This window comes from Antedon bifida, chromosome 5 (genome assembly GCF_963402885.1).
Source record: "Antedon bifida chromosome 5, ecAntBifi1.1, whole genome shotgun sequence".
Taxonomy (NCBI): Eukaryota; Metazoa; Echinodermata; class Crinoidea; order Comatulida; family Antedonidae; genus Antedon; species Antedon bifida.
In genome coordinates, this window is record NC_136230.1 from 2,537,430 (window position 1) to 2,557,110 (window position 19,681).

At 34.4% G+C, this 19,681-nt stretch overlaps 2 protein-coding genes across 2 annotated transcripts; one reads left to right on the top strand and one right to left on the bottom strand.

Moving 5' to 3' along the window:
• The first annotated feature begins 478 nt into the window (after positions 1–478).
• LOC144842289 (uncharacterized) lies at positions 479–11,057 on the top strand. The gene is made up of 23 exons (XM_078698720.1): positions 479–533; positions 806–859; positions 1,147–1,227; positions 1,600–1,863; positions 2,233–2,292; positions 2,620–2,880; positions 3,519–3,617; positions 3,885–3,983; positions 4,391–4,584; positions 5,004–5,109; positions 5,367–5,471; positions 5,911–5,995; positions 6,282–6,417; positions 6,671–6,726; positions 6,962–7,073; positions 7,163–7,266; positions 7,736–7,838; positions 8,114–8,331; positions 8,665–8,725; positions 9,152–9,255; positions 9,712–9,883; positions 10,282–10,353; positions 10,486–11,057. Exons 1-23 carry the CDS (start codon positions 479–481, stop codon positions 10,558–10,560), a joined length of 2,676 nt encoding a protein of 891 aa, XP_078554846.1. The 3' UTR covers positions 10,561–11,057.
• On the bottom strand, positions 10,787–19,085 carry LOC144842026 (uncharacterized). Its single transcript, XM_078698363.1, has 16 exons — positions 18,990–19,085; positions 17,993–18,346; positions 17,219–17,464; positions 16,726–16,860; positions 16,307–16,453; positions 15,812–15,937; positions 15,149–15,310; positions 14,512–14,814; positions 14,336–14,400; positions 13,713–13,953; positions 12,765–13,022; positions 12,377–12,582; positions 12,098–12,263; positions 11,741–11,822; positions 11,455–11,525; positions 10,787–11,344 (listed from the first exon to the last, which is right to left on the bottom strand). Exons 1-16 carry the CDS (start codon positions 19,045–19,047, stop codon positions 11,286–11,288), a joined length of 2,679 nt encoding a protein of 892 aa, XP_078554489.1. The 5' UTR covers positions 19,048–19,085; the 3' UTR covers positions 10,787–11,285.
• Positions 19,086–19,681: the final 596 nt, after the last annotated feature.

The window sequence follows — 19,681 nt, forward strand, 5'->3', positions numbered from 1 at the left end:
GCAGTTACAAAACCATTATCATATTTCTGATCATTTTGAAAAAAATCCCCCAATGATTACCGGAAAATGATGTTGCCATGGAAACACAAATTGTGAATTTTTGTTTTGATACGTAGAAATTACTAAAACACACAGTAACAGAACAATAATGAGAAAACCGTCCAATAATCACAACATTTAAAAAAAGCTTAACGTTTTTTTTCAAAATAAGGTCTTGGCCAAAATTACTAAAGATTAAAAATTAATGTTTGTTTTGTTTATTTTCTGTTGCTAAAATAGATCGAATCATAAAAAATATTGGATATATATATTTTTTTGCATTTTACAGTTTGCTTTGTTACTCGACACACACTCGTGAACAGTGTATAAATACTGTGCTGATTTTGTTATCAATTACACTTTTTTGCTGTTTTAGTATTTCGATTTTTTTTGGTTAAAAAGTGATTTTCTACGTTATGTAATAATATTCAGAGGTAACATGGAAGGTGTGAATCCGTGTGTTATGGTCATCATTTTTGGATCTTGTTTATTTGGTAAGTAGTCATTTTCTCCGAAAAGCGTCGTTGGTTGACGTCACTGCAACAGAAACCTGAACAAGATTTTAACTTTTTTTCTTATTCTTTTACCGATTTATCTGGGTTTTTTCTGCTCCTCGAACTCAAGTTTAATTTTTCTTGTGTAAAAATGCCATTGATTGGCCCAATATATAGGTTTCAGTGCCAACACAATTAGGCCTAATGCTTTCACAGAATTTTTATTCTGAATTTGGTTATTTGTTATATTTGTTATTATTTGTATTCTATAGGTTTGGGTAGTTTCTCCACTACAAATACAGCAGTCACAAGACCCAATATCAAAGGTACTTTATTGACAGTCACCCTCACGCAAAGAACGTTCGATTTGCAACGAAATAGGACATTCTGTAAATTATGCAATACGTCATTTTTCCCAAGTCGTCGTCGACCAATAATAGCGATTTCGAGTTGTTTAATGTTGTTTTAAAATATTTGATTTTTAAAATATTATTTATTTTTTGAATTGTTTTCGCTTTAATTCAGCTGTACTGCTGTAACTGTTAAAGCTATCTCTTTTTAAATAAAGTTGAAAAATAAATATAATTCAATTTGTATTTTTGATAAAATATAGAGCCTAATGCTACAACTATTTCTGTTTTAACAACCCAATCATCAAGTACCATCACGGCATCAGCACATTCTACAGAACGTGGTATGTATTTAATTTAATATATACTGTATTTATTTGTGATATTTTAGCCAGATAATAATTAAGGTAGTCTTATATAGCGCCTAATACAATGTTTCAAAGCGCATTACACACACAAATGATCCATTAAATATCCTAATATAACCCAAAAAATGAAGAAAAGCAGAGGTCTTAACATTTTTTTATTCAACTAGTACACCTCAAAAATTCACAATGCCTTAACGACGAAAAAGAAATTAAATTTAAAAAAAGACAAAAAGTAGGTTAAATGATTAATGTTGTTGCAAAGGTTTATATTCAAAGAATATACCGTGACGTCATCTACGTTACATTCGTGTTGGTATAATGGTGAAATAACTCATGTTATATTTCTAGTTGATTATATGGGATGCTTCTCGGACAGTTTTGTTGTTTCTGACACACACGCAAATCAACCGGACCTAGATATTGACATATGCATTGGATATTGTCATGACAACGGTCTTCTCTACGCCGCTCTGCATTTTGGTTTCGAGTGTATCTGTACAAATGACGTCGACTTCTCGACCAGAGTAAACAACAGTTATTGTCACATGCCATGTTCGGGAAATGTAATGGAAACATGCGGAGGTTTCTTGCGATCACAAGTGTACGGTACAGGTAAACCTGGTTCACATCAAGCTCCAATCAGAGTGACACAATCTTACGACTACAGACAATTACTTGTCTCTGTAAAATCCCTGTAATGTAAATATTTATATTGCTGAATAAATGTGAATGTGTTGTAATAAACACAACATTTGCGAGCTGATGTTCTTAGTGTATTCAAAGCATTTTCAATTTTTGCATATTTGTATTGTAGGTGCTCTCATGAGAAAAGCTATTGCTTCTAGTGCGGGCCCCAGTTGTTGTCAAATAACTGAATAAATGTGTATGAATGAATTTAAATCGAGCAGGTGATATCTTTGCATTAATTTAAGTAACGATTTATTAATATAATGTATGATTCTCCTTTTATTTACATTTTAGGAATTACTTTGCCTACAGACAACCCAAGAACAACCTTACAAATGCTTTTCAGCGATAGAGGTACGTACATAAATAATATGTTCTTAAAAAGCAATGTGTTCCAAGCCTTTCTGCCCTACTTTTAAGATAATCAAAGTATTGCAAGTCATATCCTCCTGTTTATTGTTTAGTATTTCCCGATGATTTTATAAAGAGAACTACATTGATAAGCTCATAATAATTATGGTTCATCTTCTAGTATCTTTTTAGCATCTCTATGATATTTTTCCAAACTTCTTTATGTAAATTTTGATAAACTCACAATAACTATGATTCATCCTCTAGTATCTTTTTAGTATCTATGTGGTATTATTCCAAACTTCTGTATGTCAATAATCTTGTTTACAGATGATTATGTAGGATGCTTTACCTATTCTTTCGGTTTGTCTACATTGTTAAAAGAAAGCCTTTTCATGGATATTGACATGTGTGTTGGTTTCTGTAAAGACAAACACTATACCTATGCGGCACTGAATTTTGGTTTTGAGTGTAACTGTCTTGACCACGTGCTTATGGATAAAATAAACAGCCTGAATTGTGACGTGCAATGTGCTGGGAAATCCAAGGAAACTTGTGGAGGGCAGTGGGCATTTCAAGTACATCGTACAGGTAAGGACAATTATTTCTGTATTTGAAGCTCACGATCAAAGTATTTAGATTAAACTTTTAAGCAATTTAAAGCTCTGTCTACTCTATCAAACTTTGTGTGACAAAAAAATGTGATGTGGCCATATATGGACATGATGATGTCATATCACTACCATATTTGAGCATATCACTACCATATTTGGGAACATCACACTAGTTTGATAGTGTAGACAGATTAACAACAAGCTGGTCGATTAATGCCTTTGGTTGATACGATTTCTTTCGGCAACAAATGGAGACAGCCAGATAACATTAGTATTGCTGCTTCTATTGCAGAAATGTGTGGCCGCCAGTAACTTTATTTATTATTAACATACATCAAATAACAAAAATAAGAAGACACCTACTTGGTTTAATTTTGTTTCATTCATTGTTTCAATAATAATTCATTAAAATGAATATGGAATGTGTGAATCAGTGTATCGGTTTTATCATTGTTGAATCTTGTTTATAATGCTAAGTAATACGGTACTTTGGTTAAGAGAAATTGTAGATATTAACTAACAACCTGTATTTGCTTTATGCAAGTTTTTTTAACATATTGCATACAAACATCACTAGGGTGTTTGTATGATTCATATTCGCATTTACTTATATAGGCAATAATATTTCCACAAGCTTTGAAGTGACTACAAATAAACCTACACTACAACGAACCACCTCTTTACTTAGTAAAACTACGTTCAGAAATGACAGAGGTATGTAAATTTCATTTATTATTGTTTGTTTTTGTTTCGTTACTTTCAAATAATAATAATTAATTAAAATCAATATGGAATGTGTGAATCAGTGTATTGGTTTTATCATTGTTGAATCTTGTTTATAATGCTAAGTAATACGGTACTTTAGTTAATTGTAGATAATAACTACTAACCAGTATTGGTTTTATGCAAGTTCTTTTTAACATATTGCATACACACATCACAAGGGTATTGTATGATTTATATTCGCATTTACTTATATAGGCAATAATATTTCCACAAGCTTTGAAGTGACTACAAATAAACCTACACTACAACGAACCACCACTTTACTTAGTAAAACTACGTTCAGAAATGACAGAGGTACGTACATTTCAAAAATTATAAAACTGTCATTTTGTATAGGTTTGTTATTAAAATCTATATAGATCTGACAAATAGAAACCATCAGGTCAATATTATTTAGTGTGAATGAGATCATTCTTCTTTCCCTGTTGCATCTAACGTAATGTGTGCGCGCGCGTGTTATCTAAAGCTTGGTTCCCACTAGGACACAAAAGCAAAGGATTATTCGAACTGGCGCTTGTGATTGGTCAATTCCCTTGTGTTGCGGCTTACGTCCTTGTGTTACGTCCTAGTCCTAATGTACATTTACATGTGCGTGAGCATGCTTCGTTTATGCAAGGTAAACTAATCTATGGTGGCGAAACACGCAAAAACTTGATCTCATCTCAACTGACCTGTTATTTATAATTTCATTGATTTTCAAGAACCATTGTTGAGATCATCAACAACCACTTTTACGCCGGTTTCAACGGACGAAATGAGTAGATCAGGAATTGGAAATAATTCGATCATCAATCCCTCAACGCAGCCTGTGGATTTACTTACAAGAAGTAGTCTACCAGATGTGTTTCTGTCAAACGTTACAGAAAATATGTTTCTCTCCACAAATGATTTTGTAGTAAGTCGATATAAAAATGACCCAGAATTAAAAGTTTTATGCACGTGCGTGTTTATACTTTATTTCCATTTACTTTTTGTGATGCGAAAAAATGAGTAGGCCTAACCAATCAGGAATGCTTGGACGCTACGCAACACACTAAATAATAGCGGGCTACATACCAATTCAATACATAAGCTTAGGCTTGGTTCCAGCTAGGATGCAACGCAAGTACGTAAGCGCAACGCAAGTGAGTTGTCCAATCACAAGCAACAGTTCGGGGTGATCCAACGCGTCATGATTGGTGAACTTGCTTGCGGCACGCTTACGACGTCCTTGCGTTACGTCAAAGTGGAAACCAAGCTGTAGATTCGCCTACTTGAAAACAAGGCTTAGCGGTGTAATCTGTAACTTTTTGTGATTTTAATTGTTTTTTCTAGATAGAAGATTCTCTGATGTCATGGATTGCGTCTCAAGAATCAAGTATTTTAAGGCAATTGAAGAGGTCTTCAAAAGAATACATTACAATTGAGGATCAATCGAATTGTAAGTTATAGGTTAATTTGGTTCTTTATTTTTAAAGAATTAAATTGTTCATTTTGATTTTAATTTACCTAAACATTAACATTCCTGTTTCATTGAAATTTGTGAAAATCGTCTTGTTTGTATAATCGTCATTGTTTACATTCTAATCATTTTTAAAAGCCTCATTTTTTTGTTTCATTGGATAATAGCAGATTATTTTATTTTTCTTAAAATTAATTTTATTAAATTATAAAATATACCGTTTTATCATAAACCAGTCTTGGAAGCCTCTTGGATTGGGAATTCGACTAATATCGAGAAGGAGATCAATACCAAGTTTAACCAATCAGCTTTTGCTACCGTGCAGATCTTGGTCAATAACGGTGAGTTTAATATATTTATTCATCATTTATCGCTTTTTTTTTTTGGAATACCATAATCTCATAATATATCCATAGCAAATAAATAAAAAAAACTTAAACTAAGAAAAACTTCAGTTTTAATATTTTAATATAATCCATTGTAACTGCAGTCATCATACTTTTTTTTAAAAAGAAGTGCAGAGACATTTCTTTAAGGCAACTTTAAGCTTGGTTACCACTTCCTAAGTAATTTGACCAATCACGATGTGATCGTCTGTTGTCGCAGGGAAGAGTAAGTGTACGCTCTCCTGGTCTGTCGCTTGTGATTAGTCAACTGACTTGCATTGGGGTACGCTATTGCGTATCAAGTTCCCTTTTAAAGGACTGCATGTTGTACGGATATTCTCGCTTTGCTAATGTTTCTTCGCCATAAAGATCAACCTATATCTTTTTCAAACAGATAATCTAGCAATGGTTTTCGTGTATATTGAGAGTGACAATGTACTAACTGGGCCTAGTAATGACGTACCCGTAGAAGACAACACGTGAGTATTACATATATGCATCCGTAGGAATACCTAAGTAGGCAGTCCTAACTCAAAACAAGTGAATAATTTGAACAACAACAATTCGCCTTTTAACTATATATGGCTAAATATTACATTATTTCTTAATTTTCCCAGTTTACTGTCATATCAACATCTTAAGGCAATATGGTTTTATTTTATTGCCTTATAACACAATTAAATCAGGGAAGAGTTATTAACTCTTCCCTGGTTAAATGTACTTTTGCACAAAATGATGTTTTGTGTTTTTCTTGACGGATTTTAGATCAGGATCTGGTTCAGGTGACGTCATTCGTTCGTACCTCGTCAGTGGTGTGCTTTCAATAAGTATTTACGACGAGGATAATGGCACGGCTGTAGATGCTCAAGTGATGTACACTCTTCCAATCGTGCCATTAACTGTAAGATATAATCCGAGATAAGATAAGATATAATTTTGGATCAACATGCTAATCCGATTATCTGGATCAACATCTTCAGAATTTTGATGCCAGTTTTTTTTTTGTATCGGAACACAGAGAAAATATAACACTGCATCAAAGTAAATACTATTAATATCATAATGTCATGGTCATGAACTTTACCTCACACCCTCCATATTCTTGAAGAATCACACTACATTTTGGTTAACAATTTTATTTACGTCATTTGTAGGATTCTGTAGAATATGAAGAGAAGTACGCATGCGTGTTTTTTGACATACAAGCTAGGTAAATTGCTTTTTTAACTATGTACTATGCTAATCGCTGGTATTGTGGTTAAGCTACATTCATTACATACATTACAGCCGTATTCGCAGAAACTTTTTATAATTCAGTGTCAAATAATAGTCGCTTTTACATTGTGCCAAACACATGACGCACATCCTGTATTTTGGTTGCCAATATTCTTCATATCTTCCTCATCGAATTATTCTAACGTATTTGTTTTGACAAACAATAACAGCAAATGGTCATCAAGAGGTTGCCATGTCAACAATGTCACTGAAAAGTTTGTTCGTTGTTTCTGTTCTCACCTGACCAGTTTTTCCGTGTTGATGCAAATTTCAAAAAACGTGGTAAATATTTTGCTTTATTTTGCTGTAAACGCATATGAAGTGCTCAATATTAGAATAATGCAATTACTTTAAATGTTTATTTTTCTCAGTTACCAACAGATGACGAAGTTATCAACTCCTGGATTACAGTTGTTGGTCTAAGCGTATCAATTGTGACGTTATCAGTCAATCTAATAGTGTACTTGCTATTAAGGTTTGCGTTCTGTACATTTTGAATTTCTTTTCGTTGTGGAGGTTTTACAAAGACGGCGTTGTGTTGGGTGACCATAATAGAATCACAGCTATCAGATTTTGGAACATATTTCCTCCATTATTCGTGGTTTGTTGTGGTTACCTTTTAGAAACGTCTATAAATATTATCAAAGACGGAAAACTGATAAAGTATTATGATATTATTATGATAGTTTAAATATTCTCATATACTGTACTGTATTTATGTACTGAAATGCATTTATTGAATAACACTACTCATTTCAATAGTAGTAAGCTCGTGTTCTTATTTTGACGGATGATAGTTTACAAACTTGGTTTAGAAAATCATTTCCCATCATCAGTGTCAAGATTTTCTATCTTATTAAAATAAAACATGAGATCACTACTGGAACGAGTAGTGTTATTTAAAATAATATACCTACAGTGTTTTGTGAATGTTCATTCAATAGAAACAAGATAACTTTGCGTTATAAGATCCATATCAACCTCATTGTGTGCACATTAGCAGTTGACATACTGTTTCTAACAGTTCTCAACCAAACGAACAGTAAGGTGAGCGTGATTTCTTTTAATTCGTTCAAATATAGATTTATAAGTTTCCTTTTTTTTCTTTTTTTCTTTTCTTTTTTTCTTTTTTTTTCTTTTTTTCTTTCTTTCTCCTTATGTAAGGCAGTGTCTATACTCCTGCATTATCTCGTTCCTATAACTTGCTAAAATCTAGTCTTTCTTTCTCTTAGGTTTTATGTACGGCAGTGTCTATAGGCCTACTCCTGCATTATCTCGTTCCTATAACTTTTTAAAATGTAGTTTTTCTTTCTTTCTCTTAGGTTTTATGTACGGCAGTGTCTATACTCCTGCATTATCTCGTTCTATGCATGTTTATGTGGATGCTTGCAGAAGCTGTTTTCTTGGTTTTAAAAGTAGTATACAACAAGTCTAAAAGATTCAAGTACATACATTACATGTTGTTCTGCTACGTGACGCCCGCATTCATCGTTGCCGTGGTTACAACATTTAAACATGAATGTTACGTGACTGATACCATGTATGTATTTTTACTTTATTGCTTTAACCCCAAAAATGGTGTAGTAATTTTCACTTTTTTTATGTTATTCATACGAAATAATTACTTATTTTAGGCCTACACTGTACAAATAGTGTTTAGATCTTGAACATCTATTTTAAACCCACTTTTTCCACATATTTAGCTTTTTAAAACCTAAACGTGTTAGCAGTCAACATGTCACTATTATGTTCAGTAAAAATGTTATGTACGTGTTTAGCGTTGCGTGCATATGATTTTACTGTGGCGGAAAAAAGCTGTGAATTACTATTAGTTAATGCAAGTTAAACTAATACTTTGAACGATATGTTTTAGATGCTGGCTTAAAGTGTCGTGTCGTTTGTCTGTTGCAATCCCAGCTTGTTTGATCATTGGGGTATGTTTCACACCAAATATTTAGAAGCAAGCGAACATACATCTGCTCATTCTTACTTTCTTTTTTTTCAATTCACATTTATTCAGCTATATAATATCTACATTGTTACATACAATATTACAGGAATCTTACAGAGTAAAGTTTTCTGAGTCTTAAGACCCTTTGAAAAAAAAAATCACAAAGACAATCATTATATAAAGTTTCATACAGGTTGAGAAAAAATGTGTTATATATTATGTTATATATCCCAAATATACGTAAACAATAATTATTTTTGCATTTGCTTAATAATTCCAAATACAATACAAGATTATCCACAAAATCAAATATGTCAACATTTCTATAAGTTATCGATAAAATAAAAGTTTAATTTCTTATTTATTTCTTTTCCGTAAGTATAGAAGAATAATATCTTTCTGTTTTTAGATAAACATATTTGTGTTGGGTAAAATGATTCACGTGATTTACAGAAGATCAGGATCAGTTGTGACTAAGCCTCCTAAAAAGCAAAACGAGTACAAACAATTAAGGTTAGGAGACATCCATAATAATGTTATATACGTTTAAGTTGTTCTAAACGACGACATGTTATTTTAAGTTTAAACAGTATACTGAAAGTTGTATAAGAAGCAATAGGTAATTGCAACTAAGGTTACATAGTAAGTGGGGACATACACCAAGCCGGCAGTACTGTCGGCTAAAGCTTGGTTCCCACTGGGAAAAATCCTCCAAAAAGGCAACAGAACGACGCAACCTGAATTATCACTATACTAATACGCAAGGTTATGTTCTTAAGCTCTGTCTACACTATCAAACTAGTTTGACAAAAAAGTGTGATGTGCCCAAATATGGTGGTGATATGCCCAAATATGGTAGTGATGCGTCATGTCCATATATTGGCACAATTTTATAGTGTAGACAGGGCTGTACGGAACTTTGTATATTATATGGACATTATTTGGAATTCTAATCCTCTTCTTTTTTAGGAATGCCGTCAGAGGAACTTTCGTTCTTCTGCCGATTCTCGGTCTTACATGGATAATAGGAGTTTTGAATATAGACTCCACCAGTCACGTGTTTATGACGTATCTGTTCAATATACTCAACTCGTTACAAGGGCTATTTTTGTTTGTCGTTTGCTGCATACTGGATAATCAGGTATTTTATAGTATTTACACTTGAAACTTATTGTGTGTGGGTATATTACATAGGCTGATTTGCCTCTTGCCCCACAGTCACACTGTTGACAATATCTAAATTACGTAATAGCAAGAACAATCAATATTCCCTATGACACGCGTGTAATGTTCGAGTAGAATGCTAATAATTGGTGAATATTATATAGTACTGCCAGCGCGTCGCAATAATTTCACGCGTGTATTGTTCGAGTAGAATGCTAATAATTGGTAAATATTATCTAGTACTGCCCGTCCGTCGCATTATTGACACGCGTATATTTTTCGAGTGAATTGCTAAATTTCTAAAAATATCTTGAATATTACACATGTAGTAATGATAAAACAATTTGAGCTGTAGTGTATTACTGTACTTGTTAGATTATGGATCCAATGATAACCATGATTGCGAAATACATTCCACGCAAAAACAAGGTGAACATCACTAATCAGGTAATGTATTTATTTTACTATTTTGTTATTATTATTTGTATTATTATTATTCGTATGACCTATTATGCAAAAAAATCTACTAGTCAATATCAAAATAAATCTAATGACGTCTGTTGATTAAAATAAAAACAGGAGAGTGCGATTCGCAGTAGGCCTACAGTTTCCTTCACTGGTCGTCCACCAAACTTTGTAACAAGCCACGTGTAACGGATGTCGGAGGACGATACCAGCACCACCCCCTCTGAACCAGTATTGCTCACAAACACTGGACCAGCACACCACTTACAAGCATTGGACCAGCCAGCCCACAAACATTGGACCAGCCAGCCCACAAACATTGGACCGGCCAGCCCACAAACATTGGACCAGCCAGCCCACAAACATTGGACCAGCCAGCCCACAAACATTGGACCAGCCTGCCCACAAACATTGGACCAGCCAGCCCACAAACATTGGAACAGCCAGCCCACAAACATTGGACCAGCCAGCCCACAAAAATTGGACCAGCCAGCCCACAAACATTGGACCAGCCAGCCCACAAACATTGGACCAGCCTGCCCACAAACATTGGACCAGCCAGCCCACAAACATTGGAACAGCCAGCCCACAAACATTGGACCAGCCAGCCCACAAACATTGGACCAGCCAGCCCACAAACATTGGACCAGCCTGCCCACAAACATTGGACCAGCCTGCCCACAAACATTGGACCAGCCAGCCCACAAACATTGGACCAGCCTGCCCACGTCCCTTCTATTGTTATTGTGTATTATAAAAGCTTATATATAATATATTTTTGATTGTACATGCTATAGAATATCTTAAATTGATAAAAATTATTATCATCTTAGCTATATTATCCACCAGCGTGTTATAAGTGAATTACGTTTAGTGTACGTATGTGTTTACGTTTGGTTGACGCATGCCTTTCTTCACGTTGATGAATGTGTCTCCGTAAACGTGTCGTTAGTCGTAGAATTGCTTGAATAATCTGAAATAAACGTTACGTACATTTAGTATTACAAGTTGATTTTTTTAAATTTTCTAGTAACCATATTTTACAACTTCGTCTGAAGTATGACATTTTACTATACTACCTACCGCCGTCTTTAGAGTAGCGTTTGTTTATGTTTAAATCTACCATTTCAGGTGTATCGCCCTTGTCACGAATCCTGTTGAAAGAGGACAGTACAAATTGACTATAAACTTACATTCGATCAAGCAAAGGATATAAAAAAAAGTAACTATCTAATATTTTACGGGCGTTTTAGGGTTTACACCCAATGGTTTCAGTCACGGGACAGACTTGGCATCTGTTGATAAGCTTAAGTATAGGCCTACCTGGAGTTAAATTTAGATTTTTAAAAAATGCCTATATTGTTCTTACCGCGAACGTACAACACGTATACAAGACATTATGATGATGATAACCAAAACACTACCAACTACTATTGCAATTATATCTCCTCCTATTCAAAAGAAAAAAAAACAACAAACTTTATAACAAATATATTCAGTCAATCGAACATTTCATTTCTTTCAATTCTTGTTCTATTTTGTGAAATTATATACAAAGGAAAAAATTATTAACATGAATGAAACACCAAGAAAATAAAATTGGAAAAGTCTAATAGTAAAGCCATACATCTCACAGACAACTGACTATTATTCGAACTGAGTTACCGTACTATTATCATAAGCATGTAATGTTATTTATTTGATGTAGATAATAGGCCCTACTTACCGACAAGCCCTGTAGGCTCATCACCTGACATTGTTCCGTTGCTGGTGGTACTTAAGTTAGATGAATCGGTTGGGGTAAATGTCGTAAAATCGTACGTTGATACCGGCGTTGATACCGTTACTTCTGGCGAATACGGTCCGTAGCCTTTATCGGTAATTGCAGCAATCTACGCAAGCACAAACAAAACAACATTTAGATGTAACTCGGGTTGAAAGCTGTTGATGCACGTTGTTTGCTTGAACCTAAATACAAAAGTAGGATTAACTTGTGTAGGCCTACCTTAATTGTAAACGTAGAGTTTGCAGAAACACCATCTTCTTCATTAAATAATATGAACACGTCACTAGTATTCTTCTTTTCAACAAACCCAGTCCCATTCAACACCACGTGATATCCAGTAATATGCGTACAAGTAGTATGTAACCATTTTACGTATATCGATGATGTAGTTACGTTGTTATGGTCAACTTGTGGTGCGGCCGGATCTTTAAATAATTGAAATTTTCATTGGATTATTATTTGAGAGATAAATTCATTTTAATTAGGACTTCATCACAAGAAACCTTTGTTTTGTGAGGTAATGACGCAATAAATGTTTAGGAGAATGAAAAATAATTTTCAAACGAGAATCTTTTAAATTAAATAAGTCTATTCCGATGTAACGTACGTGTGATAATACTAATTGTAGAACTAACACCAGTGACATCATTTGCCGACGCAAATACGTTGACGTCATACCGTGTACACGGCGTGATTCCTTCTTTAAATACGTGTACAGTATCAAGCGTTGAACTTTCATCCAAAGTGATGTCATCATTCGTTAAGGCGTAATTGTATGATATGTCACCCTCGCTACATGTCAATGCTTCCCACTGGATAGTGAAAGAACGGTCGTTTACTTTCGAATCTCTGAGATTTTTTGGAGCTAAAATAAATACGAAAAATCATAAACAGTATTATTATTTGATAGTTTATAAACAAGCAAAATTTAGTTTGATAGTTTATTTGATAGTTTGCTTGAGTTGAAAACAAAATTTGTTTGCGAATTTGAAAAACAAGAACAGTTGTCCAAAGTTTGCTTGTGTAGACCAGTTAACAACTTCTTCAAAATGAAGAAAACAAGTTTAGACTGCAAACTTTAGTTTGAGAATTCGACCAAACGCTGAGTTTGGCAAGATAAGCTTTTTGTATTCCAGTTGATTATCTTTGGTTAACTGAAGTGTTAGTAGTTTGCATTCGGTGATCCTGACAGTCTCTAGTAACTATACAGTAACTAGCAAAGCAGTGGAAAACTCAGAGTTTGTAAATAATATTTGTTAGACTCCGCAAATTCAAAACCAAACATTCACGTTTTGTTTTTGTATATTTACAATGAAGATGGTAAAATAGACGGGAAAAGAGGCAGAGGTAGGCCACGTTTTACATGGACAACCAACATAAAGGAATTGACAAAAAAGAGATATGAAAAGTGTGTGAGAAAGGCGCAGCTGAGGAAAGAATGGATATTCATGACAGCCAATCTGCTTCGAGCGGAGGACACCGACAGGTGACAGGTAACCATGAAGAAATTAATATAATCTGTGTATTTATATAGTGTTGAGCAGCAGCCTATTACCTGGTAACGTTCCTTCTATTTCAACCGTATTACTCCATGGTCCCTTGAACTTTTCATTATTTACAACTCTTGCATCTATCTGATATGTCAAGCACTCTGACAAACCCGTGATTGATACGTGCTTGTCATAATCATAATCAACTGTTATCATAGATTCGTCCATATCGTATGATCGCATGTACCTCACTTCGTATTCGATGATCCGATCACATCCTATTCGTTGGATTATACTTTGAACGCCCTTTGTGAAAATATTACAAAATAATTTTTTATTTTATTTTATTGTATTCAATCGAAACCAACAGCGATAATTACCGCCACTAACAGGTTTGATACAAACAAAGCCAGGACTGTTTGAAGCACCTTGATTGGTCCTAACATTGATCAAGGGCTTCTCTCGTCCAGTGCCCACCTTGACCAGAGGTCTGAGGCAGATACTAGATGCAGGGGCTGCCATAAGAGTCAGCAATACTGATTTCAAATGCCTAACGAGACCCCATCTCCATATACAGCACACGATATTCCCGTATAACTCATAACTGCGTTCTAAACACAAAGTGTGTGTATACCTATAGAAACAATTTGTTTCTGTTAAAGGTGTAGCAACAATTAATCACAATTACCTCTATAGTAATCTTTGCAGTATCGCCTGACCGTAAAACCGTAACGGAAGGTTTGTCTTTAGGCTCTGTAATAACAACATGTATAGGGAAACAAATAACAGTGATGAATCTACAGCGAATGTATGATGTTAATGTGGAAAAATAAATGTTGTAATGTTATAAACATGATTGCTTACCTGTGCAAGTAGTAAGTGCAGTACCAACTGGACTAAGAGGACCATGTAAGTTAGACTTATTGAAAACTTGTATATGCTCCACGTAGAATGATACTAACGAGTCCGCAGGTAACTGTTGTATCGTATATTGATTTTTGCTTAAAAACACCGTGGTCACGTCGTCTGTAGTTAAATTGTAGTGTAAGAGGTGAGCCGAGACGTCACCAGTACCATAGTCCTCTGCTGGTGACCATGTGAAATCGATGGTAATAGAACTTTGATTTCGTGAAACCACACGAGGCGGGTGACTAAGGACTGCTAGGGCTAGAAACCAAAAAGAAATCTGATTTTTCTACACTATCAAACTAGTTTGATAAAATAGTGTCCAAACATGTTAGGGATATGACATCATCATGTCCATACATTCTTTTTGTCACATAAAGTTTGATAGAGTAGACAAGGCTTTTAAATTGTTAAAACAAATTGAAATCGATGCCATAATAGACAATGCATTTACATCTTAGTTTTGAAACTCGTTAGGGTTAGAGTTAGGATTAAGCTTAATGTCGGCAATACTTATAATAAAGTTAAAAATTATAATCTAATTATTAAAAAACAAGACAAAAGTCTGGTTCGTGTTAAGTATATGATTAATTACCTATACTACAGTCGACACTGCCACTGCCATGGTTCCAGTGGGTATTACAACCCCCACTACATGCTCCATCTCGACCACAACTTGTAGAATATTTGCAGTGACATTGATAGTTACATAATACGCCATAATAACCTTCTGGGCACTCACTCGCTGACGTTAACTCTAAAGTAATATTAATAAAGAAAAGAAATATATATGAGAAAAACCTGACAGAATTTATAAATATAAACATTTGTAGAAATTAGATATAAAAAAATATTTGTAGTGTACAATTAATAATATACAATACAAATAATATTGTTGAAAATAACATTTACAAAAGTATTTGGTTATTATAAAATATTGATGTTTCTGTTGCTTTTATTTTTGTTTATTTTGTATTTTTTACTTCTAATTTCATTTGTTTGGTCTTTTGTGGGATCATCCCACTTTTATTATCATCAAATTTAATTTGATCTTTTTAAAAAAAATGTTGTTTTATTACTTTCTTCCTTTTTTGGAAAAAATATTGAATCTTTAACTTCTTTTTCCGATCCCTGAAACAGTTCTTATTTAATGTTACCATTTAAGTTATTGTAAATGTATGCTGCTTTTATTTCTTGAACTGTTTCTAATTAAATGTTGAATGAACTGAACTGAATTAGAAAAAAAATCTTTAAATACCTTGGCATTGTGGACCGGTATAGCCCTGTGAACAGGTACTGGTACAACCAGATCTCCTGTCACAAAATTCAGTGAGACAGTTACAAACACGATTACATCCAGCACCGTACCAACCAGGCTCACACGCTGTCAACAAAAAGAAAGAATATTGCTGATATCATTGCAATGCACAAGTTAGAAACTGTGAGTATCAAATAGGCCTAATGTTCAAAAATATTAATTGTATTAATTCAAAATGTTTCGTTATATTTATAGCTGAAGCTTTTGTTTCTGATTATCTGTTATCATTGTTCTTCCATTCAACATCGGTGTTATCATTAATCACCATTTTTCTCTTTTCGTTTTTTGTGCACATTTTTTTTTATGATGTGAGCAAATGGTGGTTTATTTATTAAATTGTCTTATTATAATACTATTATTGTTATCATCATGTTCTTTCTCACCCTTATCATCATCACCATCAGAAATGTTTAATATTAAAATACTAATGATTACTTTCTGTGCAGGATTTCCCGCCAAAACCATTTGCACAACTGCAGCCTACTGGATCAGACGGGCATATAAGTGCACCGCGGCAGCCTTCATTGGATAAAGCGGAACAAACAGACAAGCATTCACGACTGAACCTATCAGATGCACACACTGAAAATGTTGAGAAAAAAAGAAAATAATTTTTGTTTAATCTTTTGACTGAAAAAGGTTTTTTTTTTCAGGTTTTTGAGGGACAAAACATCGCTTTAACGATGGTTCTTCAGATTCTTACCAAAATGGAGAAATAAGTTCCAACTTATGTCTCCATGGTATGATGCATGCCAATACTGCTTTATGTCCAATAGCATTATAGTGTCGTACGGTATATCATAGTGTGTGATACGTTCTAAATGTGATCGTACCTATATCAGTTTTATACGTACCAATAGCACAATCATGCCCCTTAAACCCTGGTAAACATACACAGGTTCCCGAGACAGCATCACAAACACCACCATTGTAACATACGGGACACATCTTATCACATACAGGTGGATTCCATCTTGAAGAAGGACACTCTGAAAAACCACATGAATCTCAATGTTTCAGGCCTATTAGGCCTACTATAAAAACACGGAACTTCTAAAGAGTAATTTAAACATAAGGTAAAGTCGAAACCTAAGCTAATGCTAACGGCCGTGGTGCCCATCTCCATTTCTTTAGCGTTTGGGGGCCAGATTCCACTAAGTGTGTATGTTTGTGGGGGTACGCCACTCCTCCCGCACAAACGAGTCTGATTTACCTTCCCAGTAGTTTTTACATACCGGTATACCCATTTCTATCACCTGGGTAAACATACCGTACAATATATCTTCCTAAAAATGTGGAAACTCTTTAAAAATCACAAACAAAAAATATTTTAAAAGTATAATATACCTCTTACAATAAGACGTGTAAAACCAGCATTTTCAGGACTGTTTTCATGGAAACATTCATAGATACCATCGTCTTTTAACCGAACAATGTCTATTGTAACATTTGACAAACCGTTCCATTCAGTGATGACGTCACCATAGTTATGCCTCCATCTTAAGTCGTTGCTTGGAAGATCCGTGGTCATTTGTATGGTCACTCTGTCGCCAAGACCAGAGGTTATAGTCCGTTCTACTGGAACAGTACTTGCTAAACATTAAGTAATAATAATAATATAATAAAAATAATATACGAGTTCTTGTATAGCGCCGAATTCCAACGAATGGATCATTGATCATGGCGTTGTGGACTCGGATGTTACACTTTTCAACTACATGCTTCTGCCCTAAGGGTTACGTCGTGTCTTAGTGCAGTCACTTTAAGGCGCTTTCTCATCGGTCGGGTTTGTTGATTTAATAATAAATAGGCCTACATTAACATAATCGAAATAAACAAAATGCTTTTAATTTGTCAATGATTTGCATAACATGTATTTGTTATCAAGACTTTTGCCAGTAGTATAAAAATCCAACGTATGAAAAGTTAAAATATTTCCCACCTCTTTTTGTTGTCTTTTGTGAGTTATTTCCACTTTTCATCGAAAAAAGTATCATTCTTTAATAAACGGGTATTTATAAATTATTTAAAAGTAAATTGCATATGTTTTCCTCCTCATGATTGAAGATATTATCGAACTGAAATTGAATTCAAAGTTATATTAGATTTTAAATAAAATACCTGAAGATGATTGTAAAACAACTCCCGTGTAACCAGAACCAACTCGATTATCAACACGAAAATAAAATCCTCCTATTTTGTCTTTTGTGTCCACGGTGCCGGGAATACGAACTGACAGAAAATCGCCGTCTGCTCCTACTGTCGTCTGCGTTCCGGCGGGAAAGTTTGTGCTTCCTGTTTCTGCAACGCCATTTTCTGAGATGACAGTTAGAACTGTTTGATTCTGAAGTCGACTAACCGTCAGATTAACAGGTTTTGATACACTTTGTGTATAACCTATAATAACTACTTCGTCTGCTGAGGAACTATCAATTGTTGTACGAGGACAAAACAAATCCACGTTTAGTAACTTTCCTTTATGAAAAACAATAAAAATGTAATTTTAATGTTAGCCGTCCAAGTATTATAACAGCTATTATAAGCTTCTCTAGTATAGCTAAATACAATTATCATCCTATTTATCCTTGCTCTGCACAGAAAGTAGGCCTAAAGAAGGGCCGTATTAAATTAAAACCTATTACCACATAGCAAACAAGTTGGACATTAATTATAAGTTATGTCTCTTTCTGAGTCAGCTTTACTGATTTTACCACCTCTCATGGTTGGTTGGTTGGCTTATTTATTATCATGCCTATAGGCCATGGGTGACTGTTGATATCTCTTTAGAAATAACATTAGTGGCATGTCATCCTCACTACCCAACAACAAATAAATTAAATGATTATATACATTCTAATATGCCCAGAGTAAGTAAGTTGGTGACGTCTTACAACAATCACCAAAGTTAGCGATAGTTGGTCCATGCTTCTTACGGCGTAGTTATACCCGAGTAATTAGCAGCCAGATCGGGCCCACAAACTTGTGTACTTTCCGCGGTAGTAGTGAGAAAAGTTTGTAAGCCCTGTTGCTTATGATGATCAGACCTGGCAGTATTTTGAAGAACAAAAAAGTATCCATGCAATAAGCATGTACGTACGTCTACTACAATTTTACTTACCATTTTGTGCATACACCCGTGTGCATATAAACAATAATATTACTTTACAAAGAAACATAATTCTAATACGTTTTTGGTATTTTTTATCCAACAAGTTTTCTATAAACGTTTTAAAATATTATGGTTACTTCCTTGATTCGACAAACCATAACAAAAATAGCAGCACTATTGTTCTCATTGACGCACGCTATCACTAACTTACTATTCAACCTTTTATATTTGGATTTAGCGTATGAATAGTCATGAACTGCTCCGTGCTTTTGTAATTGTGTTTTCAATATTCAATCCAGATCACGGTTGACACACTCTAATAAAAAGAACAGGACCCTTTGGTTCCCCTTTTGTATGGAAAAGAATGCACCAATCAGATCAAGGCAATTTAAATTGGTGGTACCAAAATAGAACAAGCTAATAATAATAAACGGGAACTCGAGCGCGCCATTTGGATCACATTCTACAGAACGATTAATCACGATGATCTTTTTTTTTTATTCAATCGAAACCAACAGCGATAATTACCGCCACTAACAGGTTTTATACAAACAAAGCCAGGACTGTTTTAAAGCACCTTGATTGGTCCTAACATTGATCAAGGGCTCTTCTCTTCCAGTGCCCACCTTCACAGAGGAAAGGCAGATACTAGATGCAGGGGCTGCCGTAAGACTCAGCAATGCTGATTTCAAATGACGGAC